This window comes from Rhamphochromis sp. 'chilingali' (assembly GCF_963969265.1).
Source record: "Rhamphochromis sp. 'chilingali' genome assembly, chromosome: 8".
NCBI classification, from domain to species: domain Eukaryota; kingdom Metazoa; phylum Chordata; class Actinopteri; order Cichliformes; family Cichlidae; genus Rhamphochromis; species Rhamphochromis sp. 'chilingali'.
This window is the reverse complement of record NC_137935.1, coordinates 32349332-32376363: the sequence shown is the minus strand read 5'-3', so window position 1 is coordinate 32376363 and position 27032 is coordinate 32349332. Positions and strand designations below refer to the sequence as shown.

Here is a 27032-nt window from a genome sequence, read left to right as displayed (position 1 = left end):
CCCACCACCACAATCTCTTTGACACTTCCTGCTGCTATACTTTTAAAGTAATGGCTTGCATAACATCCTCTCAAAGAGCAGCGTGTAAGATAGCCAGTAAAAGTAGTCTTCTTTCATTTGTGTGTGAGTAGGTGTGTTTGGTGTGGCACACCAGTTTGTCTGCTAGCTTTCAGGATCACTTGCATTAGATAAGCCCTATTTAAGCCATTATGGTCAATGAAAATGTTCAATTCCGCTAGCTGGTCCCAACTATACATAGAAAAGAAACTGCCACAGCTAGAAATGTGACTGACTGTGAGGTGAGAGTGGCCTGTTGGAATTCTCCACTCTGCTGCACAGCAGGCCAGGACCTGCCAAGGAATGCAAGGAAGACAGCAGGAGAGGGTTAGAGGGGGAAGAAATGAGCAGATTGAAATATGAGAGAGAAATCTGTCTGTACCCAAGCCAGATGTGGTCACTGACATATGTGGTTAGACACATCCATCCAGTTTCTTCCACTTATCCAATTCAGGGTCATAGTTGGGGTTGATGGAGACATATTTACCCTTGTTAAATCGAATGGTCAAGTGCCATAAATCAGCTTAGGTTTGACATGATCCTTTGAATCATCAATAGATCTTGTTCTAAGCCAACATGTTTACATTGTGTCAGCTGAGCAAAGGAAGTCTTTGACTTGAAGTTTTATGTTTAGAATCTACCGTAATTTAGATGCTCACTTGTCCGAAAGCCACAGATGTAAAAAGCTTTGAGAAAGCAGGAGTTTAAATCTGTTTTCTTGCATTTAAAGTTGTTAGTCAGGTGTTGAAAAGCGGTCTGTAAGCTTTTCTGGCAAGACAGAGTAGAATTCAGTTGATCTGCATTACAGGTCATCAAATATGAGAGAAGTGTGTTATGCACCATTGCTTATCCAGTCCTGCGTGCATGCATGCAGGAGCATAAACCTGTCACCTGATTGCATTTAGGCAAGTTATGTATATAAAGACAGTCCCAAAAGGTTAAAGCTGGGTATAAAGTGATCACTTTTGATGTAACATGTTTTTATAACAAGAGTTTTCCATGAAGTGCTCACTCGTCCGACATCCCTGTAAAGAAAACGTTTGACGTTGAGTGGATGTGAAAAGCTAATCTGAGATAAGCTCTGGAGCGCATTCCTAACTACACACTGTCCATATGAAAACATGGCAATGTCTAAGCTATGATTCAGTTAATTTTGTTTTCAGGTGAACACTGTAGTGGTGGATCATTCAAACGGGAATTAACTCTGCTTATTTTCTTACTGTCTGCCCACATAGCACATCCAGTAAGGGGAGCATCTATGCAGAAAATTATATTATCGGTTATGACATTACTACACTACATATAAATAGCTGAGACACTGATGACAAATTGAATTTGTGATATCAGACTGAGGATTGTTATTTCAATATGTTTCATAGAAGAGGTTTAGATGGTCCGTCTGTGTGTTTTGTCTTGTTTTTGTTAGCTTTCTAGATTTCAGTGACGTTCTAACATTTCACTAACTGGAAGACACTGACAGGTTTCTAGTGGTTGTTTACCCAGTATTTAAATTGTTATATTGCCCAGGACAGGCCTGGGATCAGCTTAGGCTTAATTAAATAATAAACCTTCTGCCTAATAAGCACAAGTAAAATCATTATTTATTTTTTACTAGTATTCAGATTTATTTCACATTGACAGCCTCCATTCTGTAACCTCTGAGGTCAAAACCTTAACCTGACGTCTCTATAGCAACACTTTCTCACAGCGCTGCTTCATGTCTGCCAAAGCTGATGACACGTGCACAGATGATGGCATTTGTTTTTCGCAAGGCTCGGTGTGTGCACACATATCTGCATATGCACGCATATGGCGCGTTCACATGTTACCAATGTTCCCTCACCCACACATCCATGCAAATGCTGAAAACTGGTAAGAGTTGTAATGATTAGAACGGCAGCTTGAATAAGTTGCTGTTTATCGGCTCTTTAATATGTGTATGCTAATCTGTAAAACAATCACATCGGTCTTAACTGCCTTTTATTGCAAAGGGATGTCTTCTAACTTCCTGTTGTCTTCGTGTTGTCCCTGCGTCCTTAAATTCCAGATTATGTCAAGACTTTTGGTCGTCTCTCTTGAGGTCTGTTTCTTGCTTCTGTTCTCTTTTTTCTCCAGTGAACTAAGTGATCTCAGTCAGAGGTCACAGAGTATCTGTTTTGTTTTGGCTTGTGCCAGTGTGTGAGCTGCAGGGAAGGGACCTTTTCTCTGTCAGCCCTGACAGAAGGTAACTGATTTACAGTGTCCGAGAGAGCTTTTTTTGAGAGTCAATGCACAGATAGTCTTTCACACCACCCACCTGAGGGCAGCCTCACAAACAGCCACTATAAATAGAGATTGAAGCAAGCAGCTAAAAAGGGGGAAGGTGTGGGTAAAGGCTAAGACATCGACTGAATGGGATTTTATCAAACACTTTAAAAAAACAAAAAACAACTTTAACTGTAAAAAATCAGCCTGTGTGTGAGTCTCCCATATTTGTTGGTGATTGAGGGTTCTAAACATCCCTCTGTGCTAATGAGCGGGTGTGTATTGTTTTTAGAAGACGACAGACAGTGGTCTGTTGTTTACGGTGAGGCAGTGATGACGCATGGTCAAATGTAAGGCCCCTTCAGACCACACTTGGTTTGGGGAGTGCTAAAAATGTGCATACTAGTGCATTCCTTCTGTGTGTTTTAGCTGTTGCTCTTTACTTGGCACCATTTCGACCCATATCTCAAAGCAGCAGTTTGTAGTTGTCGTTAACAGTGAACATTTGTTTTTAGCAGTCCGCTGACATCATACATCATGCACTATGTTTATGTGTTGGCTCTGGGGTTAAGTCAATGCACAAGGCACAATAAAAACATAGTTGTGTAGTCAGACAGGAAGTGCCCTCTAGGACATTTGTTGGGTAGGAGGGTGCCTTGAGGGTTGCATAATAAAGTAAAACACCTGATTAAAATCTGAGCTCTCACTGGTCTCTGTGGACTGGAAGTTGCAAGGAGGATACTAAGGAGAATAGCAACAGGATGGCAGCTATCCTGGCTCTCAAATAACTTCAGTGTAATCAATGTGGTCAGAGTACATCTGGGCAGATAAGATGCTCCTTACTGAGGACGGTGAGAAACTCTGCTGGTGATGAAGCCCCCCGGCCGTTTTAAGACTCCGCATTCCTCGCATTCCCGGACCAGAGGATGGGTGGAGGAGAGGAAGGGTGTGTGGTTATACGAGGAGAAAGAAACTCGGAGTCAGACTCCCACTGTGGTGTTTCTGTCACTCTTATCATTCTACAGGGAGTCTCCGAAGATGTGAAAATCCTGCATTAGGAATCTGTGTGTACCATAGCCTAATCCCTTTTGCTCAAGATGTACACATTACACTTGAGGTTAACGTCACTCACTACTGGGAATTGTTTTCCCCGTGCAGTTATCTTACAAAAATAACTTGAAGCTCAGGTACTTATTTGCTTAAACAAATGAAGTCTTCCTTACATGACTAGTTAGTATCCTGATAATGTAGCTGGAAACTCGTAGCTTCTAGTAAAGAGGCCATTTCAATCAAAATTGCCAGTCTGGAATTTTTATTATTAATTGACTTGAAATTTTATTAATCTTGAGTGTTCTGCTTTCTCTTCTCATCATTTTCAGACATGGTTCTGTTTACGCTCCATTGCTTCATGTGCAATGCCGCAATAGCAAGAATTTGATGATGGGCGTCTTATTTCTGTGCTTGTAATTTAATCATATTTTTAGTTTTCTCTTCCAGCGTTAAACAGAATAAAACGATCATTGTTCTGCATTCCATTTCAGTCATACCCTTGTTTTTGTCTTGTTATAAATCCCTTTACAGCTTTCAGCACTCTTCCTCCATCAGGCTCTGCACTGTGTGCAGGGCTTACGGCACCTTTGTTGCCTTCAACACCAGAGGGGAAAACAAACGCCATTAATGTTACAGATTTGATGCTCAAATATCAGTTCTCATGAAATCAGTGATTTGACGAGGCTAGTACGGGCTCCTTTACTCAGTTAAAATGGATGTTTAAGGGGCAAAATCTGTTTGTCAGAATAGTTGCTTGGTTATTATTTAGGTAGTAGTTATTTGTCAGGTGTAGTTGTAATCTTAGTGTTCTCACTGCAATTGTTTTAAAGTGGTCTTGTTTACGTGTGCAAGAGGATGGCAGAATGTCAAAATGATATAAGCTTTTTAGTCATTTGAGAGAAGAAAATGCCTGAATGCGTGTTACAGATTAAACGCGACATTATTGTCTGAATTTTCTAGTTCCTGGAAAATCACACGAGTGGTGGTGAGTTAATGAGTCCAAACTTAAGCATCATCTGTGACATTCAACCAGAGATCTGTGCTGAGTGATATCTCTGGAGTCTGCGATTAAACACGTTATTTTCGACTCTGTCCCAAAAACAAACTGGCAGCCACTGGCATTACAGTGAAGTTGTTTTGCGCAGAACAATGAAAAGGCTAAGTTTGGGGTTTGCCCTTCAGCATAAACGTCATCCCTGAATCACTCCATAGTGAACCCTCTGTGCTGGTTTGGAGCTTTCTCCTAAAATCTCAAACACACGCTTGCTGTGTATCATGTGATACTTTGAGTCAAATCCAGTCAAGGAGTTAAACATTGACCATCTCTGGCCTGAGATTTTATCACTGTTAAACAGCACACTTCCTGGAACTGGTCACCCCACGTGCCTTTCTCCTGTATCTGTGTGCGGTGAGTACAAACACATTTTGTGGTGAAAAGCCAAGTCTTACCTCTTTCTATGAATTTATTCTCTGCACTTTCATAAGTATACTCATTCTTACTTGAAATGTCCGAGTCTCACACACGCTCACTGCAGTTGTTCTTCTCCTAGTAAACAGGAGAGTGTCTTAACCACAGGGGAAAAAACGGAAGTTTACCAGCTTCAGTCATTGTGTGCACTGCGTGTCATCAGTGTGGTGTTTTTGTTTGGTTTTTTTTTGTTTGTTTTTTTAGATGCTGTATATTTGTTTGCCATATTGCCTGGTTCACATCTTGGCTTCCATAGTTACAGCTCTTTGAACTGTAGACGGTGTACAGATACAGAGACCCATGCATATCACTGCTTGAGGTGTTATATACAGTACAAACAGAGGTCAGGTCAGGAAGTCTTGTTTGAAGGTTTTGAGGTACCACAGAGTTTTCTATATTTTGCCATTTTAAAAAGTGGGAAAGAATTAATAAGTCTGCTTTTTATTTATTTTACTGAATTTATTTTTTATTTTGTAACACTCCGGATTACGTCTTGAAGGGCTTACTGACTCTGTTAATTTACCATCTTTTGGGATAAATAAAATGTATCTTATTATATTGACCAATATTTTGTTTAAGCATCAAACCTTATCCTTCCACTCACAATAATTTCCCCTGTTTAAACTGATAAAACATATATTTAGAATGAGGTGAGTCATCCACTGCTGTTTTTCAGTCATAGTGTTCAAAAGATAACACATGTGCTTGTTGCTCCAGAAGTTACAAATGCCTGCCGGATGACTGTTCTTGACAGGCAGTGTGCCTTGTTGGTCAGACTGTCTCCTCGAGGACCTGGGAGCCCTGATGCTCCCAGGTCCTGGAGGAGTGGGACAGTCGTCATAGAACAGGGGTGTCAAACATAAGGACTAGGGACCAGAATCAGCCCAGAAAAGACTCCAACCCAGCCCACAAATGTTTTCATAGGTTTTACAGCTTTTCCCAGTTATAAATTCCTCCTCATGGCTATTTATAGAAACAGTTAAATAACAGAAATGGGGGTTTGTTTTTTGTTTTTTGTTTTTACTGATATAGAAAAATCAGTTTGTGCAGTGGATTGGCAGTAAAATAATAATAATAATGGAATGATATGCCAGAACTTTTATAATTTATAATCTATTATAATTTAAGCCCAAAGAGTCGTGCTTACAGTGCTTTTATTTCACAGTGTGTGTCTGTTTACAGAAACCGACACACACTGTTGAAATTAACCTTCTTAAACTACACATTTACTCTGTGAAATAACTTCCTCACATTGACTGATGGGGAGTTTCACCTGTCTGGCACTTCAGCTCAAAGTAGGCTGTGAGTGGACCAGGGTGTTAAATGAGTTTGACATTCCTGTCATAGATGGAGGCGGCAGAGGAAAGGATTGTAAGAAAAGGACAGTTAAGAGGGTCAGTAAGGAAGTTTTGGTTTCAGTGCTCAGCCTTTTCTGTTTTATATCACGTTGCAGGTCAGCTGGGCCATGGAGGTAACACCAGGTTGACAGACTTGTTAATGGTATAATTTCTCACCTACAGGACCAGTCTCGTTCTGTTTCCGTTTTTCTGTATTAAATCCCTTTTTATATTTCCTGTTTATCTACCATCACCTAAACATCTTTTTTTTTTTTAATTAATTAATTATTTATTTATTTTTTTACTTTCTCGGTCCACAAAAACAACTACAGAAATGAGTAACAACATTCAGTGCTTTCCCCTCACCCTGACACTTTGTTCTTTTTCTTTATCAGATGCAGTGTCCCAGAAGCTATCCAGATCCCCCCAGCCAGGAGCTGAGCCACAGGAAATAAGTGACTTCAGGAAACTGGTAATACATGTGCATGTAAACATGCTGTATCTTGTAATTCCTTGACCTATTTTACCTGTGATTCTGCTGCTGTGTGCATGTGGAAGAGGAGGAATAGCGCTCAGTCTTAGCTGGAATCTGGGCGAGTAGGCCTCGTCCTGACAGGCGGGGAATGTGTGGAAGCCAGCCAGCATACCTTACTTCCCTGTTAGAGATCAGTGTTACACCATCTTGGTACACTCACTGCTTTTGGTTTATGATCCTTTATATCCTCCTTTCTGGGCTTTATTACTGTGGATCTTGTCTGGACAGTACAACAAAATCGAAGTCGTGCGTTGTTTATTTTCATGTCACTGCAGCTAGGTGTGGTGTTACTGCCCCCCCCCCCCCTTTGCTTCTCACTTGACTTTCGTTAATGTTGTAAAATCATTTAAGGTGCCGCTGGCCTTGGCAGTCATTTCCTTTCTGTACAACCTTCAGCCAGGCTTGAGACTGTTTATGTAATATTGTCCTCAGTGCAGGAAGTGGTGGCTCTGTGAGCTGATCTGTAAGTCTTTTTTTTTTTTAAGAACACACATGATGATTTGATGAACAGCATATAAAATTAACAGTTGCTGACATGCAGTGCACTCAGCATTAGTGGTTTCATTTTATCAGTCCAGCCCTGACTGTTTTGTTTCTGTCCTCGCTCATGCCTTCATTTCCTTTTACAAGTAGACTGAGATGAAGCAGTTTGACAAACTTCTTTCAAAAAGTCTAAAATAAGTGGTCAGAAATTAGTCCTAAAGTCAACCTTCTCAAAAGTTCTCCACTGAGAATCAGCAGATTTGTGATGGTGCTTGCTAGTCCAGGTGATAAATGGGAATAAAATGCAGTGTTTCTCACACACAGGCAGGTTGCCTACGTTTGTTAACTGCCTGATAAGTAGCTGTGGCAGATAGTTTCAGCATTTTTAATCTAATTTCAATCTGTCAGAACAATTCTCAGTTTACTAGTGAACCTCTCAAGTCCTCTTGGTCTTATTTTGGCTCTTCCCATCTTGTCTGCTCCCTACTGCCTGGTTCCCTGGCTGTTATAGTGGCCCTGGAAATTGTGCAGCTGCTTCTTCGGATACGATCTTATTCCAGGGTCAGACATCCTTCTGCTCTGGAGATCCACTGTGAACTGGCAGGCCACTCTAAGCAGGAGAATAACTGGCTCACGTGCCTCTATACCAGGCTGCACTTGAACACAGCTCCCAGCTGTAGTTCAAGTGGTGGTGGGGTTCATCCACAGGGTTGGACTCCCTGGAGAAGCATCTGACTTTTTCGCAGGGATTTGTTTGCTCTATGTGGTAAATGAAACATTTGCAGAAGAGCAATTCAAAAACTGTTTTAATTAGTAATTCACTTCATGAAGCCTGCTTGTGTCCCCTTTCGCAGCGCACATGTTGTACATACACATGTATGGATATGAACACAGCCCAGGTACAAACACAGTCTAAATCTGCGGGTGTGCAATGATGTGTGCTAGCTGCGAATGCTGACAGAGTAAACACTGGGTTAACATCCTTCTCCTCTCAATCACAGCACTGCATAACTAGGGCTTTACAGGTGCAGTTTTGACATCTGTCTGCTTAATAACCACATTTCATACGGTTGGTGTCTGTGGCCAGTAATCACCAGTAATTGGTACGGTCGCCTCCTACCTGCACTCCGTTTCTCCCCTCCCCCTCATCCTTCACTCCCACTCAAATGTGGAAAAATAGCTCAATCCAATTACTCATGCTGTGTTACTTCTCCATATCTTTCCACTAACACGACTGTATTGGAGGGTTTCCATGTTTCATCAGAAGTCAGTTGAGGGTCAGTCTGTGCTGACCTTTTTGTTTTTCACAGAAATGACCTCAAGTGTTCGCATTCTTGCTTCAAATATTAACATCAGTGTGGCTATAACCCTATAACACACAATCCTAGGAAGCCCAGCCCTTAAGCTTATTCTTAGGAGTGTGTTTGCTTGGCATTATCGTTATGGCATTGACCTTTCTCCCCGTGGTATTACAGAGGTTGCATATAATTAGACTTGTGTGTGTGATTTTTATCTGGACAATAGGACGAGAACTTCTGTATTTATCTAATTATAGATGGGTGGAAAGACACAGTGCCCTCGCATGCTACATGATGTTTTCTGTCACCGCAACGTGTGTGTGTGTGTGTGTGTGTGTGTGTGTGTGTGTGTGTGTGTGTGTGTGTGTGTGTGTGTGTGTGGTTAGCATTAGCTTGAGTTCTGTATTAATAGACGCCAAAAAGGATGCAGATGAGCGAGTGTAGAGTCGAGCCGCCCAGACAAACAGATGGATGCATAAACTGAAGAGGCGGGCATCAGCGTGTCATTTACCGGATCTAAGTGTTCCCAGCAACCCAGTCACCTCTACAGTGAAATGATAGCTGGAGCCAAGAAATGTCTTCCATTTCCAGGCTTGTGTGAGTTTCATTCATTGCCAGTGTGTGGCTCTTTGTTTATGAGGGAGATAAATGGCTGGGAGACGAGTGCTGAAAACTCAGCTCTGTTTGTGTGTGCCATCCCTGCTACATTTCACAGCAGCTTAGTGTTATATTTGTCTATTTCTTTCCACTGTTTTCACAAAATAATCAGTTGCTGCAGTCCTGTGGAGGCTATGTGACAGGCTGGGGTTTTCTTCAAGTCTATTTTCGGGCTTTTCCCTGTGAAAGGATCTTGTTGCAGTCAATTGTTCTTCTGACAGTCACCTGAACCGCAGTAAGCTGTGTTGTTTTGTCGATAAATTTGTTGTTTCATTGAATTCTGTGAGACAAAGTGACCCGACGATTGTACATTTGGCCTGTCATAAATAGAGCTGAAGCAAATGGCCTTCCCAGGGGGCTGTGGTGGAGCTGTCTGTGGGTGGAGGGAGACGCAAAACAAGAATCCTGGGTAAGATAAGAGAAGGCCACATGCAGGTGCTGTAAAAGCAGTGGGAGGTTAGTTTTTTTTTTTTTTTTTTTTTTTTTTTTTTTTTTTTTTTTTTGTAGGTTTGTCTGTTTATTTGCCATATTTATTAACACAGGCGGCAATTACAGCATCGACACCTTAATGCTGAAGTTTGGAGCGTTTCATTCTGTGTGAGGTAGCACTTGTCTTATATTTTCTATAGCTAGTCCAGAAGATGCATAGCAGCATAACGATTTATAAATAAATCTCGGGTATACGGCTACACATCTAAAACTAAATCCAAGCCCTTATTGGATAAAGTGGAGACATGACCATGTGAATTTCATTTACAGTGGCAACTGTGAGAAGATGTACTTTCAAGGAAGGTAAGTGTTGTAATCAGTAGGAATAAATTGATCCCAAGTGATATAAATAAGGTGGCCAACATGCTCACTCCCTCATATCATAGCTGTTCATTGTTTCCTCTTTGTCAGAGTTTCCGAGGAAAGCTTTCTCTGTTCTTTTCAAAAACAGAAGCTGTTGTGTCAAATCGAACAAAGGCTAATCCTTATGTCACCCTCACAGAGCAGCTTGTAGAACAGCTAACTACAAAATGGGAAGAATTAGCCGGGCCACCTCCAGTATGTCGTCTATGATTTAATGGATGGTGATTCCAAAGAAAGTCAGACTTTCAGGCTTCTGTTATGCAAATTGGTTTAAAGAAAAGAAATAAGGAAGTAGCTTGCTATAAAGTATTCAAAACATACTTGATTCCTGTTTTAATGACATCGTGTGTATTTAAGGAAGAGAACCTAAACATTTTCCATGAGTATACTTTGTCTGTGTAAAGTTTTCTGTAAGAGAAGGGGACAAGAGGTGTAGTAGTTTGTCTAGATATGCTTGCGATTAATTTTTTTTTCATTTCCTCTTTCACAGAATTAGATGGGCAAGGCTAACTCTGTATATAGGGGTTTATTTCCCCTCTAGGGCTTCCTTTTGCCTTTTGCGTTAGTATCAGAACTTGCTTTGAATAGTCGTATGTGGTCGTGTTCAGAGTTTGCATAGATCTTTAGCTTTTCAACAAAGGTATGGTTAGCACCAGCTATGTTTGGGTATGTTTGTTTGCATGTCTCACATGAAAGCTGGATTTCCAGTGTTGTATTTAAAGTATCTCTTACAAAGCAATTTATTTACATATGCTGATGACCCCGGTGTGCGCGTGTGAAAGCTACTGAAGGTGTGAGAAAGCCGCCTGAGGCTGCACATCCCACACAGCAAAATATGGCTAGCACTGTGTGACGACGATGCCCCCCTTCAGCCTGTGTTTTTTACTGCTCAGTATGTGTTTGTTGGTCTGCGAGGCCAAGCTGGCAGGGCAAGGGCAACACAAGGGCAGTGTTTGTGCAGGGCACGGGACTGGCCTTGGTGGCACACACGTACACATACAAACATGCGCGCACACACTTGGCAAAAACAGAGGCTTATTGTGGACTTCAGGCCCAGTTTGGTCCACCCACTACAGTCACACATTGTGTCACATTTTGCATTTTATCTCTGCCTTTTATCTCTTTTTATCTCATTGTCTATCACGGATTGGTCTGTTTTTTGTTTTTGTCTCTCCCCCCCCCCCCTTTTTTTTTTTTTTTTTTTTTTTTTTTTTTTTTTTTTTTTTTTTTTTTTTTGGAGTCTTTTAGTGAACTCATGAACTTAACATTCCCATTTATTTTCTACTGCACCTGTTTCCCTTTTTAATTCATCATCTTTTCTCCTCTCTTTTCCAGCCATCTCAGAACTGACTGCTTCTCAGACCCTCCTGAATAGTCTTTAACATTCCCTCTTTTTTGCTCTCAGCCCTGAAGTCTGACAGTATAGTCACAGAGATCTGTGCTGGCGCTGCTTGTATTTATATCTGTACGTAACTTGTCTGTCCTTATTTGTCTCGTGCCTGAGAAGTGAATCAGGCTCTGTGGGACATCACACTTGCACATCAGACGAGCTCACCCGCTATTCTGTCACCTGCCTCCTCACAGACACAGACTGTGATGAAGCTAAAAAGGTGAACACTTATTCAGCGTTTCAAAATCTTCACTATGCTGGTTTCATTTGTAGTAATTATTGCTTAATGCTTAATATTACTTAACACAGTCGGTATTTTGAAAGGATCAACAGCGTTACAGGACTAATTGTTGGATCTGCACCGCGTATTTGTTCCTTTATTCATTGCTCCCTCCACACTTTGTTGCTTCTGCTACTTTATCTTCTCGTGGAAAACATGCTCAGTGATTCACCACTGTCCCAATATGATGGCTTGCACCACTGAAGCATGATTATGTTAATAATTACAAGTATTTTCATTGTTCTCTGGCAGTTGGGCACCTACCAATATGTATACTGCTGAAAACCAACTGGTGGAATCGGGGTGGACATTTTGCTATGTGGACTCAAGAAACTAGGGTGTGTACCACAGACCATGTGATAATGAGACAACCACTCTCCCCCCGGCATAGTTACCCCATAGGCTTGTTGCATCTTTACATGTATGCGAGTTATAATATAGTTACATCTTGCATACATGAATATTCAAATGTACATCTTCTATTACACTCAGACATGCTGAACGTGACAAACCTAACCTAAGAGAACCAGCTGTACTTTCATTGAACATATTTGTTCTAGTTGGGATAAAATGTGTCCTCTTTTAAAAGGTACCAGTTGATGAAGGGGATGAGATTGGAAGGGTTTTGGCTAGATCATCTCTACAACCCATACTTCCACTCAAAATCGGGTTACTGATAAAGTCTCTGGTTAGAGCAAGCAAAACTGTGATGACTTTCACAGGTCTCATTAATAATGATGCACCAACCAAAGCAAGGATTAAAAACACTTATAAAGTGTTTTTAATCATGAACTCAGAGATGACCTTCTCCTAAGGAATGGTCATCCTGCACAATCTAATCTAAAAGTCTTAATGGAAAGATGTAAGGGTACCACAAGAGTCTCAGAAAAAGTATTCAAGCATGTTTCTATGAGCGCACTTCCCAGACATTGTGTGGTGGACACATGGGATACAAAAATGCACTCTAAAAGAAATTCATCACTGCACACCAAAACCTTATAACTGTGAAACATGGTGGAGGGAGCATCATGCTTTGTGCCTGCTTTGCTACCTCAGGACCTAGAGCCTACCATGGAGTTACTTAAACAGTGATTTCAATATTGTTTGTAAACCTTGGAAATCCCTTCAAAGCCCTTAAGGCTTGAGCATTTTTTTTTTTTTTTTTTTTTTTTTTTTTTTTTGAGCTTGGTTAAGTCCATACATCAGAAGGCAAATCTTCATTCCGTTCTTTCTGCTATATTCTGAACATGGAGTTAAATTCCCTGGGGTCTTACTCATTCCCTTTGGGAGAGGAATATGAGGAGAATTATGCATTGATCTAAAAGCAATCTGTGGTGCACAGGAAAAGGATGTTTCCATTGCTCTGTCTGTCATGCTTCATTTCTCCTCCACTCAGCTAATGACCCGGTCTTCCTGATACACAAATAGAATGCAAGGAGAGCATATTAGACCTTTTGCTGTCATTCAAACTTGATACCATCTAAACGCAGTCTTGCACGGTCACAATTTATCTGGTGGAGTGGCACGTCATGATGTCACAGATGGATGTAGTTTGATGTGGTTGTGCACAGTTGTCACAAGAGATTTCTCAGACGTGGATATTAAAGAAGATGGAGCTTTGCATGTTGTTTCGTGTCTTGTCTGTGATGTAACCGTGTCATAATGGCTTGGATATGATTAGTGTCAAGGTGGATGAATGGTGATGCAGCATCTGTCACATTGATTCCAGGTTTACTAGTAATTGTCTTTATTGTAATGCATCAGAAAGTTTGGCATAAAGTGGCTCAGTGAAGATGTAATAACCTGTTTATACAAGATGATGGTGTGATCGCGATGTGATGCTCATTTTCTGGCTTCTCTACTGTTTGGCTGTAATATTTATTCATATAGCCTTGAATAAGGCATTGCAAGTGATACCATGTTCAACAGCGATGTTTTGGCCTCATTGGTGGCCAAGATATCACTCTTGAACATAATGTGGAAGGATTTGCTTAATTTACTTTCTATGGAGCCGCATGTGGGCAGAGTGGACACTCTTGTCATGTGTTTGACAGATTTTCTATGCACAAGCAAGTATTATTGTGCATATTGTATAGTACATTGCATATACTAGGTATTGTATATTGGGTAGTCTACTACACAGCAAATGCCTATTTAAAAACTGGCTCTGTAGTGATTTTCAAACAACAACAAAAAACCTGTCCAGTCTGTGATTCAGCGTCCATCAGCTTTTATGAATGACTAGTTGGGACTTTTTTTTTTCCCTGGGTTTTTTTTTTTTTTTTTTTTTTTTTTTTTTTTTTTGGTCACTCACTTCCTGTCTGGTGTCATTATTTCCTCTTTAAGAAGTGGGTGTATACCATTGTGTCACAGGAGCCAGTGACACATGGCGCACTCTTGGCTGACCAGATGTGGTTTGTTCATGTCAACCCTAAAGATACGCTCACTTCATTCATGTTTTCTCCCGGATACAGTATGGATGTCGTCTTGTGACTGAGAATATTGTTTTGCTGGTGAGTTGGTTTCATTTCTGGTCCCTGCTCGTTTCCTATGTTGTGAAGATGATTTGGTTTTATATCATCAGATGAGTCATGTGGACAATGAACAAGAAGGTGTTCGGTACAAAAGAAAGGAAGTTGATTTTGTTAGAAATTGAATGCTTTAAAGATGAAGTGTTTATAAGTAAGTCTCATACTTGGCACGATACCTAAAAATATTACACCGCTGCATCGCTCGGCAGTCACTTCTGTGGAAATGTCTGAAAAGATGTGCACACAAACATGTCTAATCACCGACACAGTCACAGTGTGTCACAGTTGAAGTGACCGTTATGCCTGAATGTGTGTTTACCGTCTACAGCCACCACCTATGTCCACTCCTAATGACAGTAAGCAGTAGTACTACTTCTACTACTACTTCATGGGTGAATCACAGCCAGGGCTACACACCTCAGCTGATCACTTATCCACACAGCCGCCAGATAAACTCCTACTACAGATCTTAACAGCTTTTCAGTCAACCTACACACAGACTAGACTGTGTAGCTGATTCAAAGCAAGCGTTAAAGTTATGAAAAACAGTTGATTCATGCCTGCCTCTGTGGTAGCATACCAGTCTGTAATACCTGAGGTAGTCATTTCCTGTTGTTTTTTTTGGCTTTTTAAGTAAACATAACCCATTTATTAAAAAGGAATGCCTTTATCTCCCACTGCTGATTCAAATTTCAGGGTTTTTTTTGCTATCTGTGATATGAATGTTTTGTCTATGGTTTGTGTGGAGGGAATAATCTTTGTTATATTCTACAACTTCTCACGCTGAGTTTCATTCTGTGCCATTGTGGTTTGTGGCTGAAACTGAAACAAGAAATGTGGTGCAGGTGCTAATATGCAAAGTAGTACCGGTATACCAAGAAGTACACTGCTGGCATCAGTGCTGAAGCTGTTTGCTTACTATAACTATATATAGACTCTCATTTAAATGGCACCAAATCACTTTTTCAATGTATCAATGTGCCCTTTAGTTTATAAAATATATGAAATCTATAGAAAATTGCCAAGCCTAAAGTGATGTTTAATAGTTGGGGGTTTTTTGTTTTAGTTTTTAAAGAAGCTTGTTTTTAATCTTGTGCACAGTCATGCCCACATCCAGACAAATGTACGCACATGGACACACGCGTACACACTGCATGCCCAGAAGTGGAAAAGCTGACTCAGGCAGCGTCTGTCTTGCATATATTTGTCTGTATAGTCATTTACGGGAGGACAGTGGTTTGGAGTGGAGAGGTGAAGAGGTCCTAGATCCTCTTTGTGAATCTTTATTTTTAGCACAGTGTGAAGGAAAATGTGTCACAGGACCCTTAATCACCAGGCGTGACCTTTTACGCAGACACCATTTATTTAAGCCCTGCTCCCCTTCTCTTTTTTTTAATTACTTGTACACAGAGATGCACAGACACACTCACTCCATTGTAGAGAGCCTCACAGGCTTCTTACTGTTAAACAGAGAGAGCTTTAGAAAGGGAGTGCTGAGTAATACCAGTGTTACTGTTAAATGCATCTGGGCATGAAAGCCATCACAACATTCAGACTAGTTCAGAGGAAGCAAAGGTTCACTTTGTTTCTTCTGTGGTGTGAACTCGGTGATTACTTGGCTTGGTTGTGGTGTCTGCTAAATATCAAAAGTTGGTAGTCAGGGTTCTCCGTTACCTTTTTGTTAATTAAATAAAAAAAATAAAATCGTAACAAAGGAATTACTTCTCTTCTTTTACTGGTCTCCTTTGATTTACCCACAAACCCTGTTCCCAGTGCATTGGCAGCTGTCTGATCAAAAGACTAAAGGATTCTGGGATGTGAATAGACTGTAGCTGTGTTCTTCCCAGGCAATTTCTTTTGTTTTCTTTTTTGTTTTGTTACATTTGTGAGAGGTTAATTCCAAAATAAAGAAATGTTAGACAAGAAATATCCATTTGTGCTTTGTTTTTTGAAAGTGTTGCCTAATAATCGTCCTCATATTGCACAGAAAACGAAGGACATCCAAGTAGGATCATATTTCTGCGCCTCCAACCATCAGGAGTCATCAGAGTTTGCCTGTGGAGTTTGGGAATGGAGGCTAACATCGTGATGCGTTGTTTACTTAGCCAACTTCAGGCCAACTGGATGTGCACCTTCAGGCTTCTCTGTTTGTTGCCACATGAAACGCTCTTTCTTTAACTGAGCTTGCAAAGCCGCTTGTTCTTCTCTGATCCTCCCGCTGAAACCTGACCTAGCAGCAGACCTCTGGCTGACTGCCACCACATCCTCAATAACCCTGCTCACCTGTGTGTGTGGTATGTGAGAGCGAAAGCGGCTGAGTGTGTCTGCATCACAGCAGGATGAGACTGTATTCAAGCTGTCTGCTGTGAAAGTGTCATTTTTGAAGCATATAATTAGAGAGAGGGATGTTACATGCGTAGATGAGCTTGCACATGCACTCGTTCATCCATCCCTGATAACATGGTGCTGTGCTGTCAGTGTTTCAGACAGACATGGTGTCAAGTTACTCGTGTTTGTAACTGCGCACCTTTGTGGCATAACAAGTTTGCCATTGTCTGACCTGTGACTGTTAGTCTCAGTGGCTACTTGTGGTTTTCTGTTTGTCGTGTGAGAACACAGAGCAACACGAGCACACACTGTCTGCAGTATCTGGGTGTTTTGTTTTGTTTTCTTGGTCAAGGCAATAGTCTATAGTTCCAGAGCATACAGAAACACGCACGAGGCTGATTCCATTTGCATGGTTGATCATGTTAAATGGCTGGGATCGTGGCTCCAAATGCACCGCAGATAATGCACCACACTCAGACACGTGCTGAAATGGTTGCTCATATATGGCTTGCATGAGCACTTAACATAGAGGAGAAAGGCCATTAGAGGCAATCAGAGCTGTTGTTTTTAATGGGCTGATCGAGCTGGAATGGAGATGGCCCTGTGGCCTGGAGGAAGAGTTAATGTCCCGGGCCACTCGAGGACAACGTAATGAGAATGCAGGTGGAAGTGGTGCGATGTGCAGCTGTGGTTGAGGCAAAGGCCCAAATGGAAACCAGATTGTGGATTTTTTTTTTTCTGTTTTTTTTTTTTTTTTTTTTTAACACTAGAAGATGGAAACTCACTTATGCCATCTGTATGGAACTTTACGAGGTAAACTGGGTGGGTGCATGAGTTTGTCCGCCTGTCTTTGAATTGACTATATGCATAGTATGTGTCGATTACATGGCTTGGAGACTTTTGCATCTGCCAGTAATGAACTGTTACAAAAATAGCCTCACCATGCTCGCTTTCACTTTGGCACCAGCCTCTGAGTCTACCGACATATTCAGTAAATGTCTGTATACATGATTCATATTTGTGTGCATTCCTATGCATGCAGAACCCCGTTGCCAGTGTTTTCATTTTATGTGTGGTTTTTTTCCGGAGGCACCAGATTGTCAGATGAGGGGAAGGCAGGCTGAACTTTTCTGTTTGCTTAGTGGGCATTCTTCTGCACTCTGGCCCTCCTCCAAATTAAAGCAGCGGCTTCCCACTGGACTCAGCACAGCGCTTCCGTCACAGGGACACAGTGACACTGAATCATCTGCGCCTGTCAACTTCTCGCTAATGAATGTATGAGCGTAAAAATGGCACTGTGTGTGTGTGTTGTTGTGTCTGGAACTCTGATTTAAAAAGTTGGTGTTGTTGTTTGGTGAGGCTGGATTGTGTTTGGAGTCTAAGAAGCAGTTTTGGGGTTTTTTGTTTTTTGTACAAATGAAAGTTTAAACTTGTGACAACTGTTTGCTGGGTTGTTGAAATGCAGTACAAGTTTAATGCGTGTACATCTTTTATTCTTGAAAAGCTTTAAACATCTCCTTTTGACCATATTCAAATCTCTTACATCAGTTTGAAAATGCTGTCAGCTTGTCTCTTAAGTTAGTCGAGCTTATTCTGGGTTAGGTGGGGAATTACTCATTATTTGGCATCTGTTAGTTGTTTTTGTTTGCTTTTTACAGTAGAATAGCAACAATGAACTTAAGTGTACAATTTGTTTGTCTCTCCAGGTCCTTATGGTTGAGGTGGTGTTAACTTCCTCTTGCCATGCCTCCCGCCATGACAGACCTCCTGGACATATGGGCGGCACACTCACCTCTGGCCGGACACGCTCCGGACCAGATCACTGTGGACTTTTTGCTTCCCACTGGTATTTATATCCAGATGGACGTTCCACGCGAGGCTACAATTCAGCACATCAAACTGGTGAGTGTCACTGGGTTGGTGACTGCACAGGTTTCCTAAGCAACAAGGTTATTTAAAGTTTTTGTTTTGACCAGTGTTAATATTACACCTCAACTATTTAAACCTCTTTCAGTATCCTGCTCTGTTTGCACACTATCTGTACTCTAATTTTAACTGTACTGTACTCTGCTTTGGTAATTATTGTCCATGATGTAAATATGTAAAAAGTGTTTCTGTTCTGTGTCCTGTTCTGTTTGTATATGGTTTTTGTTTTTGTTTTGCTGTGGATACAACCAAATTTCCCCTTGTGGGACAATTAAAGGATTATTCTAGTCTAAATACTTAATCAGTTCATATAAAATTCAACTGGGAACCTACTTTGAGGACTTCTTTTGCTTATTGTGTAGTTGTTCCTGCATGCCTGTAGGCTTGCTGTCACATTAAGGGAAAACAGAGGCTGCAGCCCAACATTCAGACAGCTGGTCAGTCAGTCAGACATTATCCAATGCCTGTTTTGACAGAGGTGATTGTTGTGGCTGGCAGAGTGTTTTTCTGTTTGCAAATGGCTTGTGATGTCAGCTTATAGGTGATGAGGCCATACAGTGGGGCAAAAAAGTATTTAGTCAGCCACCGATTGTGCAAGTTCCCCCACCTAAAATGATGACAGAGGTCAGTAATTTGCACCAGAGGTACACTTCAACTGTGAGAGACAGAATGTGAAAAAAAAATCCATGAATTCACATGGTAGGATTTGTAAAGAATTTATTCGTAAATCAGGGTGGAAAATAAGTATTTGGTCAATAACAAAAATACAACTCAATACTTTGTAACATAACCTTTGTTGGCAATAACAGAGGTCAAACGTTTACTATAGGTCTTTACCAGGTTTGCACACACAGTAGCTGGTATTTTGGCCCATTCCTCCATGCAGATCTTCTCGAGAGCAGTGATGTTTTGGGGCTGTCGCCGAGCAACACGGACTTTCAACTCCCGCCACAGATTTTCTATGGGGTTGAGGTCTGGAGACTGGCTAGGCCACTCCAGGACTTTCAAATGCTTCTTACGGAGCCACTCCTTTGTTGCCCGGGCGGTGTGTTTTGGATCATTGTCATGTTGGAAGACCCAGCCTCGTTTCATCTTCAAAGTTCTCACTGATGGAAGGAGGTTTTGGCTCAAAATCTCACGATACATGGCCCCATTCATTCTGTCCTTAACACGGATCAGTCGCCCTGTCCCCTTGGCAGAAAAACAGCCCCATAGCATGATGTTTCCACCCCCATGCTTCACAGTAGGTATGGTGTTCTTGGGATGCAACTCAGTATTCTTCTTCCTCCAAACACGACGAGTTGAGTTTATACCAAAAAGTTCTACTTTGGTTTCATCTGACCACATGACATTCTCCCAATCCTCTGCTGTATCATCCATGTGCTCTCTGGCAAACTTCAGACGGGCCTGGACATGCACTGGCTTCAGCAGCGGAACACGTCTGGCACTGCGGGATTTGATTCCCTGCCGTTGTAGTGTGTTACTGATGGTGACCTTTGTTACTTTGGTCCCAGCTCTCTGCAGGTCATTCACCAGGTCCCCCCGTGTGGTTCTGGGATCTTTGCTCACCGTTCTCATGATCATTTTGACCCCACGGGATGAGATCTTGCGTGGAGCCCCAGATCGAGGGAGATTATCAGTGGTCTTGTATGTCTTCCATTTTCTGATGATTGCTCCCACAGTTGATTTTTTTCACACCAAGCTGCTTGCCTATTGTAGATTCACTCTTCCCAGTCTGGTGCAGGTCTACAATACTTTTCCTGGTGTCCTTCGAAAGCTCTTTGGTCTTGGCCATGGCGGAGTTTGGAGTCTGACTGTTTGAGGCTGTGGACAGGTGTCTTTTATACAGATGATGAGTTCAAACAGGTGCCATTCATACAGGTAACGAGTGGGGGACAGAAAAGCTTCTTACAGAAGACGTTACAGGTCTGTGGGAGCCAGAGATTTTCCTTGTTTGAGGTGACCAAATACTTATTTTTCACCCTAATTTACGAATAAATTCTTTACAAATCCTACCATGTGAATTCATGGATTTTCTTTTCACATTCTGTCTCTCACAGTTGAAGTGTACCTCTGGTGCAAATTACTGACCTCTGTCATCATTTTAAGTGGGGGAACTTGCACAATCGGTGGCTGACTAAATACTTTTTTGCCCCACTGTATGTGAGTGGAGGTCAGAAGTCACAGACGTGATGAGGTTCACAACTCTAAGAAAATAACTTTGAGGCATTTGTTGTCAGCGTAGGTGTTTGTGTGCGTGTGGCCCTCATTCACAGCACAATCAGATTCCTTCTGTAATGACTGACTGTATGAGAACACAGATGCTCAGTCCTAAGATGTACCAGCTTCTGCAAAGGTAGCATTTATTGCTCTCAGTACAGGGCTGTTTATTGGATTGCACAGAATTTTTATTTTTATAATTCTGGTGTAAAACAAACATGTGCTGCACTGAAACACAAAGTCATTATTTCCCCAAAAAGGGCACCATTTAAAGCCTGAGGAGGTGGGTTGTTGCTGTGTGTACAGAGTGTCTGCTATTCATTGACCGCAAGTCCTGATTTCTCTCTGAAATTCATGGGTCTTTGAAATAATTTTTTTTTTTTTTTTTTTTTCTCTTCCCCACTGAGGTCTGCGTCCTTGCACACTGGTATAAACCCATACACGGACGTGTTTGCATTTTAAAAAGTACATAAACCTGTGAATAAAACAGAAGCCGTGTTTGTGAAAGGCCAGAGGCTGTTAGTTTAGCTAAAGGGTAGAATATTCTTTAACTTTTTGCAGGCTTTCAGACCGTCTGTACAAAACTCTTTATTAGTGATCATATGGCCAGCAGTGGGCTTGTGAATGACTGCTTCTTTCATTCACAAGCCTCCATTCATGTTTCAGACTACAGCCGAGCTCCCCAAAATGTTTTACAGCGATTCTGGGAAATGAGTTATCATTTGAAACTCTTTGTTTTCCATTTGTCACATGTTGAGATCACTTGCTCACAAAAGCAGTTCAGAGAAAGTAACTGTGGGAAATGTTTTGAATGTTTGTGGAGAGGAGAGAGGAGGCTTGTTCTGTTTTGCCAGAGTGCATCCCTTTTTCCTCACAAAAAGACTCGCTCTTTGACACCCATCCTGTGATCAGGCTGTGGGGGGCAAAGGGGCATGAAGTGTACCACCAGGGGCTGGCAGGCAGGGGAGTCGTACTCTGATTGCCTCACCCAGAAACTGTGTTGTAAAGATATGAGTCACGTCCATTTCTCATTCTTGAAAATGCTCTCAGCCTTGTTTTATGAAACTGTCAAATAAAATGTGATGTTTATTACAGTTGCTCATTTTATGTAAGATTTATTTAATATGGGCTAATGGCTACAATTTTTTTTTTTTTTTTTTTTTTTTTTTTTGTGTGTGGGGCAAAAATACCTTAGTGGAACATATTTGTTCTTCTCCCTTCTAGCTCTTATGGAAGCAGGCTCAGAGCTTCCCACTGTTTCCTGCACTCGGCGAAATGGAGAGCCACATGTTCGAGTGTGTCAACCAGGCAGCCGTACACGAAGAGCTGGAGGACGAAACGCGTCGGTTGTGCGACGTTCGCCCCTTCCTGCCCGTTCTCAAGCTGGTGATGCGCAACTGTGGTCGAGCAGAGCGCCTGTTGGACTCCAAGATCGGCGTGCTCATCGGCAAGGGTAATGCAGCATCGCTTTTAAGACTCTACCTCGGTTTGAAGCAGTACATTATCACACAAGATCTCTCACATGCGTTCCTCCGCTCCGGATAGATTCCTTTATTCTCCGTGTTTGACATTTCCAATAAAGAAAAGCACTTAAGAGCTGGTAAATGGGACTGTAAATCTTTCCTACCTCACAACAAGCCGTTAGCACCTCCTCCAGTATGCTAAGCAGCTCTCCCACTCAGCATGCTCTCCCATGCATTCAGACCCAAGGCTCCTGTGCAGATGGCTTCTATCACTAACTGATAGAGAAGCGTGATGTTTGACTGGACGTGTTCCTGACATGCCTTCCATCACATGTCACTTTGCATTTTCTCTGAAGATTGGGCCTTTTCAAAGAACACAGGGGCTCTGTCACTACCGTATAACAGCCCAGTCCTCTGAGGTGATTAACTATTTGGAGGAAAAGCGGTGTTAAGTCTTGAAGCAAGGTGAAAACCTTGCGTCATGATCAACACTCAGTTTGTTTATCATACATGAAAGAAGGCACAGTAACGTTGAGTTTCGGGAGTGATTCCTGAAAGCAGGCGTAAACGCATTACAGCGGGCTGCAGGTAAAGTATAGTGGAAAGTCTTTTCAGAGATTTTAAAGGCAAAACGATGCCGTGACTACTGAAGAGAATAACAGAGAGGTTAATCAGTAATGAAAGGGAAGTAGTGTAGCCCCATTGGATTATTAAACAGACACACATTCAGCATTCTTCCAACCAAGAGATTACGAATTGGAAGTCCTTTGTTCTTCAAAGAAGAAGAGAAGAGGCTCTGAGTGTAATTGATCAAGACTCAGGTGATATTGATATTCTCCCCCCCCCCCCCCCCCCCCCCCCCCCGACTCCACTTTGGTCTGACCTGATCTCTTAAAGGCTTTTGAAAGAGTAAAGCGGTGTTTCAAAGGGAACCTCACAGGCTTGTCTAGAAGGTCAACACACACACACGCGCACACACAGGCACACATACACGTGTCAACCATGTTTTCCCCCTCCAGTAATGCAGCCACACAAACTTGGTCTACACAGCTAATGTGCTTCAGAGCCTTCTTGAATGCTGAGGGTCATATGAATGTGAAATGCCTTTAAATGTCAACATGTTTTCATTACTCAAGAGTGAATGAAAAGTACCCTTTAAAAAAATTATAATAATAATAATCCAGTGATAAAAGCAGAAGGTGGACTGTGATCAGCCCAACAGCAACTTATACCTCTGTGTGTGAATATTAAGGGGCTCTACTGTAATCCAACATGGAGACAGTCATCATTTTATGCACATTCATTACTTCTGGTGTCTGGCACTGAACATCCCACAGGTTGTGCATTTTCTATTAATTTTAAAGCCTCTGTGTTCAAGTGTGTTACTTTAGGAATATTCACCATCTTCCTACTCGTTTCTCTTATTTCAGAAGTTTCGTACTGACTTTAGTTAAAAATGCTAATTAATTTTGTTCCATACTAAGAATCCACATTGCCATTTTTAATAAAAACTCAACTTGACCATTATCAGTCTTTAAATTGAACCTGTTATGCTTTGTATGATGTAAAAGAGAGGGAATATCTTTACTGTGTTCCTCTCAAGCAGATGGCCCCCACAATGTGCTGTTCAAACCTTCTGTTTGTGAGTCAGAAGAAAGAAATAAACTGGCTTATAGGGAACAGCTGGAACAGCTTGTTTCAGTAGATGAACTGAAGGGCTGCAAAGTTGTTGATGAATTGGTTGAAGTCAGTTTGTTTTTTTGGGGGGGTTTTTACGCTGATTTCTTGTAACATTAAGAATCATCAATTTAGATTTGTAGACAAATTACTGATATCCAAGTGCCCCTCTTTCTTAAAGTGGTGGCACGGCTTTCTTTTGCAATGTTGTAACGGTGTCCTTTACTCGTGTTCTCTAGGTCTCCATGAACTTGATGCCTTAAATGACCAGGAGGTGAAGGATTTTCGGAGTAAGATGTTTCGGATCAGTGAAGAGAGGATGCAACAAATACAAATGATGGCATTCTCGGAGTGGGTGCAAGCCTGCTACTCCCCACAGCTGGAGCCTGCGGCAGTGACCGCGATCACAGCCGGAGTCAACGATGCACCGGTGGACCTGAAAGTCATTATCCACTTTGACCAGTCCCAGGTGAGGGTCTGTAATGCAGAACAGTGCAGCGTAGCTTAATCAGTGGCAGTTTATGTAGGATAAATAAAAAGGATACACTGAACTATAGATGCAGGAGGTAGAGCAGGTCTGCTAATCAGAAGGTTGGTGGTTCGAGCCCTGGCTGCTCCAGTATGGATGCCAAAGTATCTTTAGGCAAGATACTGAACCTCAAGTTAGTCCTTTGGAGTGTGAATGTTACATAGAAAATTTGGGTATAAAAAGCATTTAAAAATGCCTGTAAAGTAGAACAGAAAACTAGTCTTTACTAGTTTAGTCTTTTTGTTTTGTTTTTTTTGTTTTTTTTTATTATCAAAGAAGGCTACATTTTCATTTCATTCAGATGCATAAACATGGGTTGGAATAAATGAGTCCTGCACAGCTTTATAGCCATTCTGTTTCAAAATGGGCCTAAACAGGATAATAGATGTTTTTACCTTCACTTCAAAATCATTCTGTAAAAAAGTGTTTTCTTTATTATAGTCCTGTAATTTCATAAATGCAAGGTTTGTGATGAAAAACTCAATCATGTAGTTCACAGGTTGCAGCTTTCTTTAGAATGCCTCATCCAGTCTGGTCTTTCTACCACAATCGCTGAACCTCTTACGGCTGTCCTCTTTTCAAAACATCAGCTTTAATCATTTTTACAGCATCAATAAAACCTGTTATACTTCCTCTCAACAGGCTCTGCACTAGCGTTGTAGGAATAAGTCAAAAAGAGAACTTATTTTGGATGATCTTAGACCTTTCCTGAGGGTTTTGACAGCTCTGACATTAATTCTTAATTTCTATTTTTAAAACAAGTTCATATAATGTATCCTCGTGTTGCTTCATTTTGTGCTTATATTGCACGATGCTGAGAAGGATCCTCAGTGAATTGTGGCTAATTTATATCTATTCTATCGTTTTTCTACTGCAATCAGCAAGAGTAGACAAAAAGACACTTGAGTAATATTTTTGGTGTTGAAAAGAGATAGCATGAGTGCTAACAAAGAAGCTGTCTTTGTTTTGTAATGAGCTTTACAATATACGTGTAAAGTTTTGTCTGTTCAACATCTCTGTATACATAATGAATTGAGAATAACCGTGTGACTTACTGCTCCACTACAGAAGACAAAACCACCTTGTTTTAGAAGCAAAAGTAACCATGTGACTCCACCAGCGCAGGCACATGTACTGTAGCTCAGCTTTTTTTTTTTTTTTTTTTTTTTTTTTTTTTTTTCCCCTCCCCTGCTCTCACAGTTGGCAGCTTCACAACAGTCACGTGATTGAGCCCAACTAGCAAGACATGTGACGACAATAAGTGGGTCAAAACCATCAGTGAAATTATGCCATTCTCTCAGATGCACGCACACATTAGCATGGCAGCTCAAGGGACCAAAATGCTGATTAAAATGAGCTCCCTTCTTTTCTCTGAACTCACTTGACTATGTCCCTCCATCTGTCTCGGCCTTTCTCTTTGCCTCTGTAATAGAAATAATATTATTTAATAATAAAACAGATGGTCACATCCCTCCAGACTCCTGTATATCAGCTTTGATCAACATCACAGGCACACACATGCACATAATACAAAGACTGACCATCTGTGCCACCGCACTCGGGTGAACATTGGCAGGAAGTCTTATTTTAAGAGATCAGACACAATAAGCTACATTATAGACAGGAAGTGCAGTGGTGTCGTTTATTGTTCAGAAATAACCAGGGTTTGGTGTGGACTGTCTAAATCATTGACCGACTTCCTCCTCCATGTTCACGTCAGTATCCAAATCAAGTCTCATTTTAGCGTTTAAAATATGGCTTTTATAGTTACCAGCTTCTAATTAGAAAAACTTTTAATATCTCTGCTGTGTGTAGATCCTCACTAATGCAGCTAAGGTCGCTTTTTTTTAAATTACTAATGAAGGATGTTTTTATTAAATCACCAGGAAATTAAAAGCAATTCCATCTCTGGTATCGGGTCAGTGCTGTGCTATAAATGGCATGACGCAGTGAGCCTCACGGTCACACAGCAAACCTGGTAGATTCCCTGTGATAAGGCGATGGAGGCTAACACGTATTTGAACACACATCAGTGGAAATCCTGAATGAATTCAGCCATCAGTGTACCAAGTGATTGCATGTATATGAACTCACTCTGTGTATCAGTTACTTGTACACATGAAAATTGAGAGACTTTTGTTATGGTCTTATAGATCTTATATCATTACTTGTTTTACTGTGCTCTTCCTGTTTAAGATAAACAAGCAAATGCAGCTTTGTGTGTGTGTGTGTGTGTGTGTGTGTGTGTGTGTGTGTGTGTGTGTGAAATGTTTGTATTTAAATCATAGAGGGTACCAAATATACACACAAACGATGATTTAAAAAAAACAAACAGCTATTTTATTCTCAGATGGTCCCAAATACATTTTGACCAGTAATAAACACTTGACTGTCTATTTTCCCTTCTTGCAGGACTCTGCCAGTCTGAAGGTGTCATTGTCTTGCACCCCCAATGAGCTGATGGAGCAGGCTTTGAAAAAGTGGCTGACCACCCACGGATCTGAGGACGCGGTATGGAGGGGTCAGTATATACTGAGGGTCAGCCAATGTCTGGAATTCCTTGGTGGAGACCATCCACTGATTCAATACAAGGTCAGTGGCTGCATATCAAAGCTGTGTTTAAGTGTCTGTGAGTGGCTGATGAACTTCAACATCAACTTACATGTCTCACTTTCAGGTTCATGCACAGATATAGCAGATACAGTCT

At 41.3% G+C, this 27032-nt stretch overlaps 1 protein-coding gene across 1 annotated transcript in view; it reads left to right on the top strand.

Annotated features, from left to right (window-relative positions):
- The window catches only part of pik3cb (phosphatidylinositol-4,5-bisphosphate 3-kinase, catalytic subunit beta), a 49526-nt gene that overhangs the window by 4850 nt on the left and 17644 nt on the right, over positions 1 to 27032 (top strand). Inside the window, exons 2-6 of the mRNA XM_080889943.1 lie at positions 6552 to 6628; positions 18217 to 18412; positions 21881 to 22109; positions 24036 to 24265; positions 26738 to 26917. Of these exons, the coding sequence (XP_080746069.1) occupies positions 18254 to 18412; positions 21881 to 22109; positions 24036 to 24265; positions 26738 to 26917 (798 nt within the window). The 5' untranslated portion in view covers positions 6552 to 6628; positions 18217 to 18253. The remainder of the gene's footprint in view (positions 1 to 6551; positions 6629 to 18216; positions 18413 to 21880; positions 22110 to 24035; positions 24266 to 26737; positions 26918 to 27032) is intronic.